The sequence below is a fragment of the Prionailurus bengalensis genome, chromosome D4, assembly GCF_016509475.1.
Source record: "Prionailurus bengalensis isolate Pbe53 chromosome D4, Fcat_Pben_1.1_paternal_pri, whole genome shotgun sequence".
Classification (NCBI taxonomy): domain Eukaryota; kingdom Metazoa; phylum Chordata; class Mammalia; order Carnivora; family Felidae; genus Prionailurus; species Prionailurus bengalensis.
This window is the reverse complement of record NC_057359.1, coordinates 66,210,983-66,230,522: the sequence shown is the minus strand read 5'-3', so window position 1 is coordinate 66,230,522 and position 19,540 is coordinate 66,210,983. Positions and strand designations below refer to the sequence as shown.

The 19,540-nt window shown below is 39.7% G+C and overlaps 1 protein-coding gene across 2 annotated transcripts; it reads right to left on the bottom strand.

The window, feature by feature from the left end:
- Window positions 1–788: 788 nt before the first annotated feature.
- On the bottom strand, window positions 789–4,241 carry LOC122474346 (olfactory receptor 13C7-like). 2 transcript variants are annotated; one of them, XM_043565237.1, is made up of 2 exons: window positions 4,212–4,241; window positions 789–1,711 (listed from the first exon to the last, which is right to left on the bottom strand). In XM_043565237.1, exons 1-2 carry the CDS (start codon window positions 4,239–4,241, stop codon window positions 803–805), a joined length of 939 nt encoding a protein of 312 aa, XP_043421172.1. In that variant the 3' UTR covers window positions 789–802. The 2 variants fall into 2 exon arrangements, with proteins under 2 accessions (XP_043421172.1, XP_043421171.1); XM_043565236.1 differs by lacking the exon at window positions 4,212–4,241 and having other exon boundaries at window positions 789–1,774.
- Window positions 4,242–19,540: the final 15,299 nt, after the last annotated feature.

Here is a 19,540-nt window from a genome sequence, read left to right as displayed (position 1 = left end):
GGAACTGAAAAATACATGTTTTACTTGTTCAGCAGACATACATACAGATGGTCCATACATTAAAATGGTTTGAGATAGGATATTTCAACTTCATGATGATGTGAAAGTGATATGCATTCAGTAGAAACCACACTTTAAAATTTAAATTGTGGTCTTTTCCTGGGCTAGTAACATGTGGTATGATATTCTTGTTGCGCTAGGCAGTGGCAGTGGCCCCAGCTTCCAGTGTGAGCCACATGATCACAAGAATAAACAACTGATACACTCACAACTGTTTCATACCCATACAACCATTCTGTTTTTCAATTTCAGTACAGTGCTCAATACGTTATATGAAATATTCAACACTCTATTGCAAATAGGCTTTGTATGAGATGGTTTTGACCAACTATAGGCTAATGTAAGCATTTGCACATTTTCAAGGTAAGCTATGATGTTCAGTAGATTAGGTGTATTAAAGACATTTTTGACTAATGATATTTTCAAATTTTGATGGGTTTATCAGGACATAACTCCATCAGTTGAAGAGAATCTGTACTGGATTTTCCTGGAAACATTTAATTACATCTTTTTTCTTATTCCTTAAATTTTACTCTTAGTACTTATACTAGTTGTGTCTACATTTTTGTAACAGTCATTTTCATAAAAAGGAAAGCTAGATAATTATCTTGAAATTTCTTTCCAACTCCTAAATTCTGTGATCCTACATACAATCTTTATTTCTTTTGCTCTGTTTTAAATAAAAGCCTTTTCCTCAAATATATGAGTTTATTTGGTGCATGAACTCGAAGATGTAAGTTTTTCATCCTTTTCTCCAGAAACAGTGTCTACTCATCAATTTTCTCAAAGCTCCAAGCACCTCTGTGTTCCTCAGGCTATATATGATAGGATTGAGCATGGGAGTGACTACTCCATAGAACAGAGCAATCAATTTGTCAATAGCAGAGTCTTTGGACTTTGGCTTCATATATATGAAGAGGATTGTCCCATAAAACATGGTCACTACTGTTAAGTGGGCTGAACAGGTAGAAAAAGCTTTTTTTCTTCCTTCTGATGAATTCATTTTTAGTACAGTAGATAGGATGAAAATGTAGGAGATGCAAATTAACAATAATGGAATATACAAAAATATTACATTGCCCAACATTATAGCAATCTCATTCAAGGAAATATCTGCACAAGCCAGCTTGACAAAAGCCATTATTTCACAAACAAAGTGGTTAATGACATTTTTTCCACAGAAGGGCAACCGTATTGCAAGTATAGTTTCTGTCAGTGAATTGAGAAAGCCCATTCCCCAGGAGAGGGCTGCCATCTGAATGCAAAGTGCCTTGCTCATGATGATGGGGTATCTCAGAGGGTTACAGATGGCCACGTAACGGTCATATGCCATCACTGCTAAGAGCACACATTCTGTGCATGCCATAGTGTAGGAGACAGACATCTGAACAACACACCTAGTGAAGGAGATGGTTTTTTTCTGTGATAGGAAGTGAATCAACACTGAGGGGGTAAAGGAGGATGTGTAACAAATGTCTAGGAGGGAAAGATTACCAAGGAAGAAGTACATGGGCGTGTGGAGGCGGGAATCCAGGAGAATTAGTATGATCAAGGTGCTGTTCCCCAGCAGGATCACCAGGTACATCATCAAGCACATGACGAAAAGGAGTTTTTCCACTTTGGGGTACTCAGAAAGTCCCTGCAGAATGAACTCAATCTCTGTCCAGTTCGTCCTGTCCATTTTATTTTTCTATACCTGGAGTAATCCAGAAGAGAAAACTTCATGTGAGCATAACGCGTCAGTGCCTATTACCATGTGCAGTGAGAGATCACTGGGGGAGGGGCACCAAGTGTGTCCACACTAGCTGGAGTGGTGCTAAGAGCTCTGAGTTTAGCGTTTTGAATTTCTCTTCTGGTACATATAGGAAGGGATTGAAGACGTGTAATAATTACATTGACCAGCTCTTCAAAAATATAGGCTCTTGTATTCCATTCCTGAGATAGTAATACACAGTTGTGAGGCAGGAAAGAACTATTTGCATCTTAACAAACATCCGTTATTTCCTATTCTTTGGACCCACAGCCTACATTTTGAATATCATCATTTTGGAGAGAGTATGCTTCATCTATTATAAATAACTATGTATTTGATTTTATTTCATGGAAGTCATAAACAATATTATTAGGTCAGGATTTTATAATTTAATATATTCACACATATTACTCATTTTATCATCACTATAATTCTCTGAGGAAAGTGAAATTCATAGAGGTAAAATGTATATAAAAACAGAGTGTGATCCACTATTCCAATTTATTTTCTAACTTTATAGCACCTGCCAGTTTATTTATTTTTTATTTTTTTAATGAAATTTATTGACAAATTGGTTTCCATACAACACCCAGTGCTCATCCCAAAAGGTGCCCTCCTCAATACCCATCACCCACCCTCTCCTCCCTCCTACCCCCCATCAACCCTCAGTTTGTTCTCAGTTTTTATTTTTAAAAAAAAATTTTTTTTTCAATGTTTATTTATTTTTGGGACAGAGAGAGACAAAGCATGAACGGGGGAGGGGCAGAGAGAGAGGGAGACACAGAATTGGAAACAGGCTCCAGGCTCTGAGCCATCAGCCCAGAGCCTGACACGGGGCTCGAACTTCCAGACCGTGAGATCGTGACCTGGCTGAAGTCGGACGCTTAACCAACTGTGCCACCCAGGCGCCCCTGTTCTCAGTTTTTAACAGTCTCTTATGCTTTGGCTCTCTCCCATTCTAACCTCTTTGTGTTTTTTTTTTCCTTCCCCTCCCCCATGGGTTCCTGTTAAGTTTCTCAGGATCCACATAAGAGTGAAACCATATGGTATCTGTCTTTCTCTGTATGGCTTATTTCACTTAGCATCACACTCTCCAGTTCCATCCACGTTGCTACAAAAGGCCATATTTCATTTTTTCTCATTGCCACGTAATATTCCATTGTGTATATAAACCACAATTTCTTTATCCATTCATCAGTTGATGGACATTTAGGCTCTTTCCATAATATGGCTATTGTTGAGAGTGCTGCCATGAACATTGGGGTACAAGTGACCCTATGCATCAGTACTCCTGTATCCCTTGGATAAATTCCTAGCAGTGCTATTGCTGGGTCATAGGGTAGGTCTATTTTTAATTTTCTGAGGAACCTCCACACTGCTTTCCAGAGCGGCTGCACCACTTTGCATTCCCACCAACAGTGCAAGAGGGTTCCCGTTTCTCCACATCCTCTCCAGCATCTATAGTCTCCTGATTTGTTCATTTTGGCCACTCTGACTGGCGTGAGGTGATACCTGAGTGTGGTTTTGATTTGTATTTCCCTGATAAGGAGCGACGCTGAACATCTTTTCATGTGCCTGTTGGCCATCCGGATGTCTTCTTTAGAGAAGTGTCTATTCATGTTTTCTGCCCATTTCTTCACTGGGTTATTTGTTTTTCCGGTGTGGAGTTTGGTGAGCTCTTTATAGATTTTGGATACTAGCCCTTTGTCCGATATGTCATTTGCGAATATCTTTTCCCATTCCGTTGGTTGCCTTTTAGTTTTGTTGGTTGTTTCCTTTGCTGTGCAGAAGCTTTTTATCTTCATAAGGTCCCAGGAATTCACTTTTGCTTTTAATTCCCTTGCCTTTGGGGATGTGTCGAGTAAGAGATTGCTACGGCTGAGGTCAGAGAGGTCTTTTCCTGCTTTCTCCTCTAAGGTTTTAATGGTTTCCTGTCTCACATTTAGGTCCTTTATCCATTTTGAGTTTATTTTTGTGAATGGTGTGAGAAAGTGGTCTAGTTTCAACCTTCTGCATGTTGCTGTCCAGTTCTCCCAGCACCATTTGTTAAAGAGGCTGTTTTTTTTTCCATCGGATGTCCTTTCCTGCTTTGTCAAAGATGAGTTGGCCATACGTTTGTGGGTCTAGTTCTGGAGTTTCTATTCTATTCCATTGGTCTATGTGTCTGTTTTGGTGCCAATACCATGCTGTCTTGATGATGACAGCTTTGTAGTAGAGGCTAAAGTCTGGGTTTGTGATGCGTCCTGCTTTGGTCTTCTTCAAAATTCCTTTGGCTATTCGGGGCCTTTTGTGGTTCCATATGAATTTTAGGATTGCTTGTTCTAGTTTCGAGAAGAATGCTGGTGCAATTTTGATTGGGATTGCATTGAATGTGTAGATAGCTTTGGGTAGTATTGACATTTTGACAATATTTATTTTTCCAATCCATGAGCAGGGAATGTCTTTCCATTTCTTTAAATCTTCTTCAATTTCCTTCAGAAGCTTTCTATAGTTTTCAGCATACAGATCCTTTACATCTTTGGTTCGATTTATTCCTAGGTATTTTATGCTTCTTGGTGCAATTGTGAATGGGATCAGTTTCTTTATTTGTCTTTCTGTTGCTTCATTGTTAGTGTATAAGAATGCAACTGATTTCTGTACATTGATTTTGTATCCTGCAACTTTGCTGAATTCCTGTATCAGTTCTAGCAGACTTTTGGTGGAGTCTATCGGATTTTCCATGTATAATATCATGTCATCTGCAAAAAGCGAAAGCTTGACTTCATCTTTGCCAATTTTGATGCCTTTGATTTCCTTTTGTTGTCTGATTGCTGATGGTAGAACTTCCAGCACTATGTTAAACAGCAGCGGTGAGAGTGGGCATCCTTGTCGTGTTCCTGATCTCAGGGAAAAAGCTCTCAGTTTTTCCCCGTTGAGGATGATGTTAGCTGTGGGCTTTTCATAAATGGCTTTTATGATGTTTAAGTATGTTCCTTCTATCCCGACTTTCTCAAGGGTTTTTATTAAGAAAGGGTGCTGGATTTTGTCGAAGGCCTTTTCTGCATCGATTGACAGGATCATATGGTTCTTCTCTTTTTTTTTTGTTAATGTGATGTATCACGTTGATTGATTTGCGAATGCTGAACCAGCCCTGCATCCCAGGAATGAATCCCACTTGATCATGCTGAATAATTCTTTTTATATGCCGTTGAATTCGATTTGCTAGTATCTTATTGAGAATTTTTGCATCCATATTCATCAGGGATATTGGCCTGTAGTTCTCTTTTTTTACTGGGTCTCTGTCTGGTTTAGGAATCAAAGTAATACTGGCTTCATAGAATGAGTCTGGAAGTTTTCCTTCCCTTTCTATTTCTTGGAATAGCTTGAGAAGGATAGGTATTATCTCTGCTTTAAATGTCTGGTAGAACTCCCCTGGGAAGCCGTCTGGTCCTGGACTCTTATTTGTTGGGAGATTTTTGATAACCGATTCAATTTCTTCGCTGGTTATGGGTCTGTTCAAGCTTTCTATTTCCTCCTGATTGAGTTTTGGAAGTGTGTGGGTGTTCAGGAATTTGTCCATTTCTTCCAGGTTGTCCAATTTGTTGGCATATAATTTTTCATAGTATTCCCTGATAATTGTTTGTATCTCTGAGGGATTGGTTTTAATAATTCCATTTTCATTCATGATTTTATCTATTTGGGTCATCTCCCTTTTCTTTTTGAGAAGCCTGGCTAGAGGTTTGTCAATTTTGTTTATTTTTTCAAAAAACCAACTCTTGGTTTCGTTGATCTGCTCTACAGTTTTTTTAGATTCTATATTGTTTATTTCTGCTCTGATCTTTATTATTTCTCTTCTTCTTATGCTGGGTTTAGGCTGCCTTTGCTGTTCTGCTTCTAGTTCCTTTAGGTATGCTGTTAGATTTTGTATTTGGGATTTTTCTTGTTTCTTGAGATAGGCCTGGATTGCAATGTATTTTCCTCTCAGGACTGCCTTCGCTGCGTCCCAAAGCGTTTGGATTGTTGTATTTTCATTTTTGTTTGTTTCCATATATTTTTTAATTTCTTCTCTAATTGCCTGGTTGACCCACTCATTCGTTAGTAGGGTGTTCTTTAACCTCCATGCTTTTGGAGGTTTTCCAGACTTTTTTCTGTGGTTGATTTCAAGCCTCATAGCATTGTGGTCTGAAAGTAAGCATGGTATAATTTCAATTCTTGTAAACTTATGAAGGGCTGCTTTGTGACCCAGTATATGATCTATCTTGGAGAATGTTCCATGTGCACTCGAGAAGAAAGTATATTCTGTTGCTTTGGGATGCAGAGTTCTAAATATATCTGTCAAGTCCATCTGATCCAATGTCTCATTCAGGGCCCTTGTTTCTTTATTGACCGTGTGTCTAGATGATCTATCCATTTCTGTAAGTGGGGTGTTAAAGTCCCCTGCAATTACCACATTCTTCTCAATAAGGTTGCTTATGTTTATGAGTAATTGTTTTATATATTTGGGGGCTCCGGTATTCGGCGCATAGACATTTATACTTGTTAGCTCTTCCTGATGGATAGACCCTGTAACTATTAAATAATGTCCTTCTTCATATCTTGTTACAGCCTTTAATTTAAAGTCTAGTTTGTCTGATATAAGTATGGCTACTCCAGCTTTCTTTTGGCTTCCAGTCGCATGATAAATAGTTCTCCATCCCCTCACTCTCAATCTAAAGGTGTCCTCAGGTCTAAAATGAGTCTCTTGTAGACAGCAAATAGATGGGTCTTGTTTTTTTATCCATTCTGATACCCTATGTCTTTTGGTTGGCGCATTTAATCCATTTACATTCAGCGTTATTATAGAAAGATACGGGTTTAGAGTCATTGTGATGTCTGTATGTTTTATGCCTATAGTGATGTCTCTGGGACTTTGTCTCACAGGGTCCCCCTTAGGATCTCTTGTAGGGCTGGTTTAGTGGTGACAAATTCCTTCAGTTTTTGTTTGTTTGGGAAGACCTTTATCTCTCCTTCTATTCTAAATGACAGACTTGCTGGATAAAGGATTCTTGGCTGCATATTTTTTCTGTCTAGCACCCTGAAAATCTCGTGCCAATTCTTTCTGGCCTGCCAAGTTTCAAAAGAGAGATCATTCACGAGTCTTATAAGTCTCCCTTTATATGTGAGGGCACGTTTACCCCTTGCTGCTTTCAGAATTTTCTCTTTATCCTTGTATTTTGCCAGTTTCACTATGATATGCTGTGCAGAAGATCGATTCAAGTTACGTCTGGAGGGAGTTCTCTGTGCCTCTTGGATTTCAATGCCTTTTTCCTTCCCCAGTTCAGGGAAGTTCTCAGCTATGATTTCTTCAAGTACCCCTTCAGCACCTTTCCCTCTCTCTTCCTCCTCTGGGATACCAATTATGTGTATATTATTTCTTTTTAGTGTATCACTTAGTTCTCTAATTTTCCCCTCATACTCCTGGATTTTTTTATCTCTCTTTTTCTCAGCTTCCTCTTTTTCCATAACTTTATCTTCTAGTTCACCTATTCTCTCCTCTGCCTCTTCAAGCCGAGCTGTGGTGGTTTCCATTTTGTTATGCATTTCGTTTAAAGCGTTTTTCAGCTCCTCGTGACTGTTCCTTATTCCCTTGATCTCTGTAGCAAGAGATTCTCTGCTGTCCTCTATACTGTTTTCAAGCCCAGTGATTAATTTTATGACTATTATTCTAAATTCACTTTCTGTTATATTATTTAAATCCTTTTTGATCAGCTCATTAGCTGTTGTTATTTCCTGGAGATTCTTCTGAGGGGAATTCTTCCGCTTGGTCATTTTGGATATTCCCTGGCATGGTGAGGACCTGCAGGGCACTTCCCCTGTGCTGTGGTGTATAACTGGAGTTGGTGGGCGGGGCTGCAGTCAGACCTGATGTCTGCCCCAGCCCACCGCTGGGGCCACAGTCAGACTGGTGTGTGCCTTCTCTTCCCCTCTCCTAGGGGCGGGATTCACTGTGGGGTGGTGTGGCTCGTCTGGGCTACTTGCACCCTGGCAGACTTGTGATGCTGGGGATCTGGCGTATTAGCTGGGGTGGGTAGGCAAGGTGCACGGGGGCAGGAGGGGCAGGCTTAGATCGCTTCTCCTTAGGTGATCCACTTCAAGAGGGGCCCTGTGGCAGCGGGAGGGAGTCAGATCGGCTGCCGGAGGTTTGGCTCCGCAGAAGCGCAGAGTTGGGTGTTTGTGCGGAGGGAGCAAGTTCCCTGGCGGGAACTGGTTCTCTTTGGGATTTTGGCTGGGGGATGGATGGGGGAGATGGCGCTGGTGAGCGCCTTTGTTCCCCACCAAACTGAGCTTTGTTGTCAGGGGGCTCAGCAGCTCTCCCTCCCTTTGTCCTCCAGCCTTCCCGCTTTCCGAGCAGAGCTGTTCACTTATGACCTCCCAGGTGCTAAGTCGCGCTTGTTTTGGGAACACAGTCCGTCAGGCCCCTTTACTTTGCAAGCCAGACTCGGGGGCTCTGCTTGGCCGGCGAGCTGCCCCTCCGCCCCGGCTCCCTCCCGCCAGTCCGTGGAGCGCGCACCGCCTCGCCGCCCTTCCTACCCTCTTCCGTGGGCCTCTCATCTGCCTTTGGCTCCGGCGACTCCGTTCTGATAATCCTCTGGCGGTTTTCTGGGTTATTTAGGCAGGTGTAGATGGAATCTAAGTGATCAGCAGGACGTGCGGTGAGCCCAGCGTCCTCCTACGCCGCCATCTTAATTGTTCTTCCAGCACCTACCAGTTTAAAAAAAATATTTTTTAATGTTTATTTTTGAAAGAGAGAGGGAGAGCGTGCGCACATGAGTTGGGGAGGGTCAGAGAAAGAGAGAGAGACACAGAATGTGAATCAGGCTTCAGGCTCTGAGCTGTCAGTACAGAGCCCGACGTGGGGCTTAAACTCTCAAACCGTGAGATCATGACCTGAGCTGAAGTTAGACGCTTAACTGACTGAGCCACCCAGGCACCCCAACACCTGCCAGTTTTACTTATTTTATTTTATCCATATATTAAAAAAAAATTTTTAATGTTTATTTTTGAGAGAGAGAGAGAGAGAGAGGGTGAATGGGGGAGGGTCAGAGAGGGAGGGAGACACAGAATCTGAAACAGTCTTCAGGCTCTGAGCTGTCAGCACAGAACCCGACATGGGGCTGGATCCCACGAACTGCGAGATCATGACTGAGCTGAAGTCGGGTGCTTAACCAGCTGAACCACCCAGGCACCCTGTATTTTTATTTTTTTTAATGTTTATTTTTGAGAGAGAGCACTAGTGGAGGAGGGGCAGAAGGGGAAGGAAACAGGATCCAAAGTGGGCTCTGGGGTGACAGCAGAAAGCCAGATTTGGGGCTCAAACAAGTTGCCAAGATCCTTACCTGAGGCGAAGTCAAAAGTTTATCCAACTGAGCTACCCAGGTGCCCCTCACCTGCCTTTTTTATTTTATTTTTTTTTAATTTTTTTTTTTAACGTTTTATTTATTTTTGGGACAGAGAGAGACAGAGCATGAACGGGGCAGGGGCAGAGAGAGAGGGAGACACAGAATCAGAAGCAGGCTCCAGGCTCTGAGCCATCAGGCCAGAGCCCGACGTGGGGCTGAAACTCAAGGACCGCGAGATCGTGACCTGAGCTGAAGTCGGACGCTTAACCGACTGAGCCACCCAGGCGCCCCTCACCTGCCTTTTTTAAACAACATGCTCTTGCCCTCTCCGAATTATGTGAATTATCTAAGGAGTGGGAATCAGACATCTTTCTAAATAATGTTCTCCAGATGATTCTAATGTGCCTTGTGGAAAAAAAACCACCTGTCTAGTCAAGTGCCTCCAAATTTTAGTACACACAAAATTCGGATAGGAGAATCTTTGTAAGGGATTCTGAATCAGTGGGTCTGAATTGGATTCTAAGATCTGAATTTATTAACATGTTTCCAGATGCTGTTTATGTCTGCAGAACTCAAATGAGTAGCAAGGCCTTTTAGACCATTTCTCTCCAATGCTATTGCAGAATGCCACTACTGCTTCCCTTGTATGTAGGACTGTAATCAAATAGTAGACAATGCAAAACTGAACATTCTGTGACACTTGGAGTTGAGACATCTGTGTGAGTGTATTGCACTCAGTTTTGTATTCTTTAGATTTTGATATACAAGCAACCAAACTACAAACAACAGAGTCTGTTGTCTCTGTCCATATTAAAGTCCTTTCTCTTCCATTTGTTGAATTTGCAATTATGGTAAATATTTTCCAAAAGAGGAATTTGAGGTCAGCTCAAGTATCTGAATTGTGCATCATAGAGCATGGAACAAATAACTTTAATTTGAAAAAAATTAAAGAGTAGATATTAGTAGCTGACCTTTTTACAGTAAATAAATCAAAGAACATAATTTTGAAAACACTTTTCATTCTCAAGGTATTCTACCTAACTTAAAAAAATCCCTAGAGGAAAAAAAATTTGATCCAATCGATAATTTTCTTACTAGTGCTTTTTAAAAAATGTTTATTTATTTTGAGTGACATGGAGGGTGGTGTGAGTGAGGTAGGGGCAGAGAGAGAAAGAGAGAATCTGAAGCACCCTCTACACTATTAGCACAGAGCCTGAAGTGGGGCTCCATCTCATGAACCATGAGATAATGACCTGAGCCAAAATTAAGAGTCTGAGTCTCGACTGACTGAACCAACAGGTGCCCCTCTAGTTAGTATTTTTAAACAAGGCTATGTGGTGCGTCTGAGTGTCCCAGTTAAGCATCCTTCTCTTGGTTTCAGCTCCAGTCATGATCTCACAGTTGGTGGCATCGAGCCCTGTGTCAGCCTTTGTGCTGACATAGAAGAGCCTGCTTGGGATCCTGTCTCTCCCTCTCTGCCCCTTCCCCCACACTCTCTCTCTCTCTGTCAAATAAACATTAAAAAAATTAAAGAAGGCCCTGTTTCTGATATAGGCTTTGCCATTTCTTTCTGTGATCACCTTTTGCCAACAGGTTATGCTCCTTTCTATGACAACTTCAGTTTACAATGGCAAATCATGTTCATCAGCATAATACAATATTTATACGCCTATTGGCTATGGAAACAAGGGTTCTCATGCAATTCAAGCTGTACCAGGCTTTGCAGACGTACATTACAAAGAGGGTAGGAAGGGTTGGGTAGGGCAGGATATACTTCTATTTGGTATTAAGTTTGGAATTTGATTGACTGTAGATATATATATCAACCTACTCTGAACCTGAAAATAAAATTTTGATAGAGTCTCTGAAGGAGCATCAGTTGTCTTGGATCTGTTGTTTCAGGGAATATGTGAATCATGTCAGATGCCCTCTCCCTTCTTTCCTAGGAAATCACCAAGAAGGTGATTCCTATTTGGAAATGACTTGTAGCAAATAATGATGGTGTACATCTGGTATACTGATAGTTCAGAGAAAGTTGCTGCAAAAAAAAAATCACTTGCAAACATTTATAAGAGAAACCAACAATGTGCTTTAGTGGTTTCAAATGGTGGTGGTGATGGGGGAGGAATAGTGGTCAGTAAGAGGAAATTACTTTCATTACTCGTGTAATATTAATGCAACTTTTAAGAAGCAATGGACAAACACTCTTGTTTAATAGCATTGTGACAAATGATTTCTTCATTTTAGCTTACTTCACTAAAATAGTTTCCTGGGGACAAGAGAATGGAAAATTTTAAGATTCTTGATAGTTTCTAATAAATCACTCTTATGCAAAATGTATATTAGATAATTCTTTACTAAATCCTTGCCATTATTGGATATTATCTTTTGAAATAGTTTTTCATTTTTAACTCATGGCAGGGGAATTGTTAAATAATCATGGCACACTAATTTGATGGGCCATTATGCACTTCTTATATGACATTTGTGACAACTTTGTATTAAAACAAAGATGTTTAAATTATATTAGAATGTTTAAGTTGGAAACAAACAAAAAAAACAGTCATTTTTTTTTTCTTTTCTGCAAAACTGAAACCTAAACCAAGATAGCCTAGACAGTGTAGAAAGACTAGAAATACCTAAAACATTAATGGTTACCTAGAGACCTTTCTTCTACTTTTCTGAATTACCCAAAACTTAAAATTGATATTCATAAAGAAAGAATATTATTTAAAAGGAGGAAGCAGAACAAAGTATGTTAAAATAATTTAAGTTGTACAGTGATTATCTTAATTTTCTAGAAACTACATACACATTGAGGCTAAGCTGTACTGGTGTGTCCTATCTAGTTATTGGGAGGAACCCAGTATTTCCGATTTCCAGAGAGCATTTATAATCCCTACTTTCAAAAATCTTCCAATAAACAGTGTTTTTTGTTTTTTGGAGGTATGCCAAGATGAGGGACTTGAGTTCTTCACTTAATCATATTTTATCAAAAGAGATTGTGGTCTGTTGATGCCTAGCATGGAAATCATTTAGAAGATGACATTCCTATTTGTAAAGGATCTGAACACCTGGATCTTAGCCAACCTCTAATCCCCCTCTCCCAACCCCTGGTGTTTTATAAGAATTAACATCTCTGTGGTTCAATGTGCTGGGACTTTATCTGGGCACTGTTTTAGTGTTGTAACAGTCCTAAGGAAGTCTGTGACATTTAATTCAAGCCAGAAGTCAAGCTGTCTAACTTTTTAGAAGGAACTTTCTAACTTTCTATAAATTTTTATTTTGTTTTATTGACTTAGCTACTTGAAGATCTAATAGTTAAAGTACTAACATTTTTCACTGAAAAACACATGCTATCTGCACTCTAAATTCTCACTAAAGGAAATAATCCTGTCATCCTCTCCAGCTCTTCTAAAGATATCAATTAAGACAATTGATACTGTACAAAAATAAATGGATATCCTGTCTCAATTTATAGATTTTATAGACTCTACTCTTTAATTAATATACCACAAGGAAAGATGTATTAGTTTAGCTTACAAAGAGAAGAAAAATTTTCATGTGATGTCCTAGTATGAGGCACTTCATATCATTTTTATCATGTAATCTTCCAAATAAGCCAAATATTATTATGAATTTTACCAATGAGGAAATTACTTTGAAATTTCAAAGGTTAAGTACAATGATCACTATCTTTTTAAAAAGTATTTATTTAAATTCTAGTTAGTTAACTTACAGTGTAATATTAGTTTCAGGTGTACAGTTTAGTGATTCAGTACTTCCATACAACACCTGGTTTTTTATGTCTTATAGTTGGTAAATACCAGAAGTATGATTTAAAACCTTATATTGGTGTGCCTGGGTGGCTCAGTCAGTTAAGCGAATGACTTCGGCTCAGGTCATGATCTCATGGTTCATGAGTTCGAGCTCCGCATCAGGCTCTGTGCTGACAACTCAGAGCCTGGAGCCTGTTTTGGATTCTCTGTCTCCCTCTCTCTCTCTGCCCCTCCCCCACTCATGCTCTGTCTCTCTCTCTCTCTCTCAAAAAATAAATAAACGTTACAAATTAAAACCTTACGCTTCCAAAACCCGGTTTAGCACTATACTTTATTTACTTATTGATAACATTTATTCTTATAAAACCACTATTTAATATGATGCACTTTCAAGCATCCAAATGATAAAAATATACATAAAAATATATTGAAATCTCTGGAAAGCATTGAAGGCATTTATTGTCTTCCACTTATGAAGACACTATCCACAATAATGAAATAAATTGTGAAAAAGGCAAAAAATTCCTTTCAGGTCTAGTGTGGACAATTAAAGTATAGAGTGGTAGAATTGATTTGTTACATATGCGGGAGATTAAAAAAAATAGTATTTCTTCTTTTGCCTTGGACACCTACAGCTCAAATTAACACTTATAATTACTTCAGCACCCTGTTACATATATTTTGTTTCTAATCCTGTTTTTACAATAAACACCTTTAATTACAAGTTTCCTCAAACCCCTACTGAGCAGTTTTTGTGTGATTAACATATAAATTATTATGGACACTTTCTCCAGATGATTTTTACATAAGATTTATTGAACTTTATACTTGAATACAGTAGCTTTTCACTTATTATTAAGGGTCTATTATTAGACCTGTTTGCATTACGGGCAAATTCCCTTCCTCAGTAGTCTCTTCCATGTAGTAGTTTGGGATCTTTAAAGAAATTTAAGTAATATCCTGCTCTTGAAGTTGGTGCCTGGAATTTTGTATTTTTTTCCTTTACACATATATACATATTTTCAAAATCCCACCAGCTGTGATCACCTCAACAAAAACAAATCTTTATATTTATTGATAGGATGTTTTCCTTTGGAAATGATTTGAGTAAAACTTTTCTCTTTATCTTACCTTCTGTCTGTGTTTTGAAGTCATTCTCACCATTCCATTCTATTAAGTAATAGAAAACATTTCCAAGAATTTGAATTCCATTTGCATTTTTCAGATGAGACCAGATTTTCAATTTGAAAGATGGTTGTTCTCCTTCCTAAAAAGAAATGTGAGGAAGAATTGCTACAACCAGGCAATTGGTTTGAATATGAATTTTCCTAAGAAGGTGTCAAGGAAAGAAAACATATTAAAAATAAGGATCCATGATGCAACTCTGGTTTCCCAGGACTTGTTCTAATGTTGATGCTTACTCGAGAGATTCAGCTTCTCTTGGAATTAATTTAGCGCCCATTTTTTTTTACAAACTTCTTCAATCCCTAAGGTTGTGAATCAGAAACTTAGGATTCTCTAGAGATCAAAATCCCTGACTTCTGCAGATTCTAAAGACCCAATTATCTTCACTTAAAGAGAATCTTCCCCAGCCATAAATTTCTTGGAGTATTAATTGAGTATGGCTGTCTTTGATGGCTTCTACAGAAGCTGGGATTGGAATCAGAATATGTCCAAAAGGTCGCAGAAGAGTTAAACTTTTCCCAAGAATTTGTTTTTCATTTTGTTACACAAATAATACTAGATCAATCCTAATAGAATCCTAAATAGTCATCCCATCTCTTTGAACTGTTTTTATTTTTATATTTTTATTCTGGACCACACACTATTTTTTCTTTATACCAGTATAATCATAGTATAAATTTGATTAGTATTTGCTACTTTATTGCAATGTTTTTGTGATTTTTCATAGTCTTTGTAATATTCCTTTTTAACATGTGATGAATATTAAGTGGAATTAGTATAATCTAGCCTACAATTTTAATATAATTGGATCTTTTAATTTGTCTCAGTATGAGATTTTGATATAATGACCATTGGTATCTATGTATTAGGCTAACTAATCTGCTTTTCCTTCTTCTGAAAAGCAGGTATCACCATGAACACAGCCACTCAGGGACGCACTCCTAGAAGAGTGAATAATCTCCTCCCTGTGTGCGCCAGACTTTGTTCAGATTGCTGTTTCCATGCCATCTGTCCCTGGATTGTTTTCTTGCCTTCTCTCCAGGAGCAGTGCAGTACCCTCTGGGCTCTATCCCAGCCAAGCCTGCTGACCTTTAAAACTCTAGGCTTTAAGCCACACTGGTTGCAAGAACTTATTAAATTCAGGCCCTCTGGTTTTCTCAGCCAATGGCTTGGGGAAACATTCTCCTTGTGCGTTTCCCTGTGTGTTCCTCTCTCTCTTGCATTCCTCCATGACCAAGGCTCCCTCCCCTCTGCAGCATGTCAGATCCTTTTCACCCCAAACCAGCTCTCTCTTCTTCTTACCTTCTTCTTCTCTCCTTTTAGTTGTGGAATTTGTTCTGGCAGTCTTTAGGTTGATTCTGGGATATTTAGGATGATTTGATAGTTATCTAGCTGTGTTTGTGGGATGAGATAGGTCTCCTACTATACTACCATCTTCCTGCCTGCTACCTTTTGTAGTTTTCAATACTTTTCTATTTTGATGAGGGGGAATTATGAAATCATCATAGTATATCATTTGATGGACTATTTTACAACTATTAAATAATATTTTTGAAGAATTTGTATTAATGCAAAAATATTTATGTTAACATGGTTATATGAAAGAAAAAAAAAATAGTTTTCATCATTGTTTGCAAAGCCAAAACCTAACCAGTGGTGTAAGGTGGTTAGGGTAGAGCCAAGGGCTCGCATCTGTTGCCTTAGGGTTAAATTGCCTATCTCATTTAGATCACCCTTATGCCTTTAATAATGGGGGGAGGGCACCCATAAAGGATTTCATGAGGGCAGAACCCCATCTGCTTCTTCAGCCTCCCACTTGCATCTGTAGTCTGCCTCCCTGTAGGTTCCTTATCTCTCCCTGCCTAATGTTAACACTTTCCCTTTTCATTCATCCCCTGGAATAGGGCTCCTTAACAGCAGTTAGAACAGTGACAATGACCATTCTGGCTTCTTCAAGATGATAAGGGACAGTGTGGGAGTACAGCAGTTAGAGTTGTTCAGCTGAGTGGCCCACGATGTGGTTTTACAGGAAGGCTGGCAGGCATGAGGCAGCACACACATTGGCAGACACAAAGAGAAAAGCACAATGTAAAGATTATACTGACCAACAAGATGGCATCTTAAAGATAATGTCCCCAGTTCCCAAACCAGTCAAACAATCCAGGAGAGACCCTAACTTTGTCCAGTAATGCCCACGTGTCATCTATCAGTTATAAAACTCTGTGAGAATTATCAGTTATATTGAAATAACATGTCAGGGAATCTCACATAACCCAGGTGGTGGAGGAGCCATAAGTAATCAATAGTGCATCAATGGTATTCTCCAAGAGTCCGGCCCTAACTTTATTTAAGCATCTAATGCTTGTGTGGTGTTATTTAGGGTTTTGCTGTGTTTAAGCAGACAGTTCGCTTTATTTCGAGGTGTAAAACTTTTTTTTTTTTTTAAGAGCTGGGAGTCCTACCAGAGAAAGAGTCAAGGCAGCTGTTTACCCTTATTAATTGGCAAATTTTTAGGTAAGCTGAACCTTTATTTTATAAAGCAGAACTTTTATTACTTCTTGTGCTTTTTCCATTTTTTTTAGGGGAAGGCCTCTACCCAATTAGCAAAAGTATCAACCCATACCAACAGATGTTGGAATTCCGTTGACCTTGGCATGTGAGTGAAACCTAATTATCAGTCTTCCCTGAATAGTCTCCAGTTCCTTGATTGGCTGGGCAAGCAAGTTTGTGGTTGAAAGGATTGTTTCTACACAGGCGGATACTACTTGATGAACTTTCCTTGACAAATTCTTCCCAGTAAACATCTTTTGGGGCATTTGATAAGTTTTATCCCTGCCTAAATTAAAGGCCTGATGCAGTGCTTTTAGCTCTGTGAGCTAGGTAATAGTAATTGCCCCTGTTCTGTTTGTAACCATTCCAAGGGCTGGAGACAGTGTCCATGAGTCAGACCCCAGTTCCTTTCCTTGGGAGAGTAGGTGGGATTGAGCCTCCTTTAATAATTGATATAGTGGGCAAGCTATTTTTCTGAATCCCAGTATCTACAGCCTACAATATCCAGTAATTCTCCAAAACTCACACAATTGTTTATTGTCCTGGAGTTAGTAGCACTATAGTCTCTAATTCAGTTACAATTGTCCCTTCCTAGCAAGGCTTTCTGGTATTATCAAGAAAGAATGAGAAGAAATTAGTTTTCCCCATATTCAGTTCAGGGGCTGAGAGAAAAATTTAGTTATAAGTTTTCCAGAGATGCCTCTAATCGTCAGGCTGCATTTGGGTAGTTGATCTGGAGTGGAAAGGAGGACAGAAGGTGATTCCAGTATCAAGAAGGAGATGAACCGGGTTTTTAGTTACTGAGTTTTCCAGAGTTACCTGAGTTCCGGGCTTCCAATAGACAGTTGGAGCCACCCTGAAGTGCCCCAGGTCCCATCAGTCCATTCTAGGGACATTGGTTATCTGAGCCCTCACACATAGAGGTCACTGAGGGCATTCAGACTTCCAGTGATGGTCTCCACATAAGGGGCATGGCTTGCAGGGCTTTGACTTCTATTGTCCCTTCTGAGGGAAGTCTTGTTTCTGGTGCACTGCCTGACCATATAAGTGGCATTTGTTGCCAGGACCTCTGGAAGTCTGGTCTGACATAGTGTGCAAGGCCACAACTAAGGCCTTAGATTTTTCTTAAGCCTCCTTTCCTGTTTTTGTTTTTGTTTTTGTTTTATTTTGATCTCAATTGTAATATACTCGACTGGCAGCTTGTAAGAGCTCCTCCAGGGTCCCTTCTAGGACAACAGCCAATTTTTACAGCTTTCTCTGAATATCTGGGGCCAACTGAGTGACAAATTTGTCCTTTAAAATTGTCTCAGCCTTAGGGGTGTCAGTGAAGATAGCCATATATTTAAGAGCCTCTCTCAACTTCTCCAGGAAGGCCATTGGGCTCTCATTCTATGTTTGTAAAATAGTGGCTAATTTAGCATAATTTAAGGACTTCAATTTAGATCTCCTTTATTTCTGTAAAGCACAAACTCAGAAGTAGTGACAATACCATTTCTTAATGGGATGGTCATAATCCCAATTAGGATCTTGGGATGGAATTACCTGGGCCCCAGTAGAAAACTAGAAGTGCCCTAAAGAACCTCCGGCCCCATAATAATTAATGAGTTGCCTTTCTTTTTTCTTCAGAGTTTATGGATCAAAAATCATCCCAATTATTCAGAATGCCTCCCAAAGTAGACATTGGCCTTGGTTAGGGAATTGTCCATCTATAGGAAAAAGGAAGAAGAGGCATCACTTAATTTTCCATACCTGGCCAGGAGAAGCCTCATCTCCTGGCCCTACATTTTGGCTGGCTATGACACTGGCAGCCAAAAGCTTTGTCAGTTTTGTGAGATGCTGGGAGCAGTCACTATTATCCAGGCTTGACCCTGTCTCCGAGAGCTGACCTTGTCTTCCTTGATTTCTTCTATCCCTCAATTTTCTGCTTGTGGGACTTTGGGGGTATTGACTGTGACCAAGCAGGACTTCCCTGATTGTAGGAAGGTGCACTAATTTTATTTTGGCACAAAAGTAATCCTCTTTTACAAATATATGTTAAAAGGCTGGTGAAAACCAATTTTGTGTGTGTGTGTGTGTGTGTGAGGATAGAATTGGTCATCAAGGGGCGCCTGGGTGGCGCAGTCGGTTAAGCGTCCGACTTCAGCCAGGTCACGATCTCGCGGTCCGTGAGTTCAAGCCCCGCGTTGGGCTCTGGGCTGATGGCTCAGAGCCTGGAGCCTGTTTCCGATTCTGTGTCTCCCCCTCTCTCTGCCCCTCCCCTGTTCATGCTCTGTCTCTCTCTGTCCCAAAAATAAATAAACGTTGAAAAAAATTAAAAAAAAAAAGAATTGGTCATCAAGTGGGCTAAAAGGGCCAAAGTCAAGGCCTATTCCCTTGCCTTTTTCAGCAGTGCCCACATAAATATGTTGCAGCCATGTGGATGCCCATTTTAGAGTATCTAGGTTGTTATGAATTGGTATACATTGGGCTAAGCTTAGCAAAATGGCTCCTATGTATTCCAGTAAAAGCCCTTTATATATTATAGTCATATATCCCTTACATGACACAGACATCCATTCCTTTGCTAAATAGAAACAACACAAACGTGGAACATTTGGAGACTGGCATCAAGGACATTGTCACCATCTCCCCAGCCTTTGGATCAGAGGAGGAGCAATTTCAACCAAGGCTTGAGTAAAACAATTCAAAAGGGTATGCTGTCCTGCTGTCCTGCCCTTTTGGTTAAAATCATATTTTTTTTCCCATCTTTTTAGGCAGACAAAAGGGGTAAAAACCTTTGTTTACCTCTTTTTTTTTTTAAATCAAAACATACCAATAATCCAAGTAAACTTTGCCTTTTTAATAGAGAGTAAGGA

Excerpts from the sequence above, each read along its gene's own strand:
- LOC122474346 (XM_043565237.1), bottom strand. The coding sequence starts at position 4,241 with ATGGATTGGAAAAATAAATATTGTCAAAAT. Across the intron at positions 1,712-4,211 it reads AAAATAAATATTGTCAAAAT|TTCATTCTGCAGGGACTTTC; the intron begins GTCAATACTACC and ends ACAGAGATTGAG.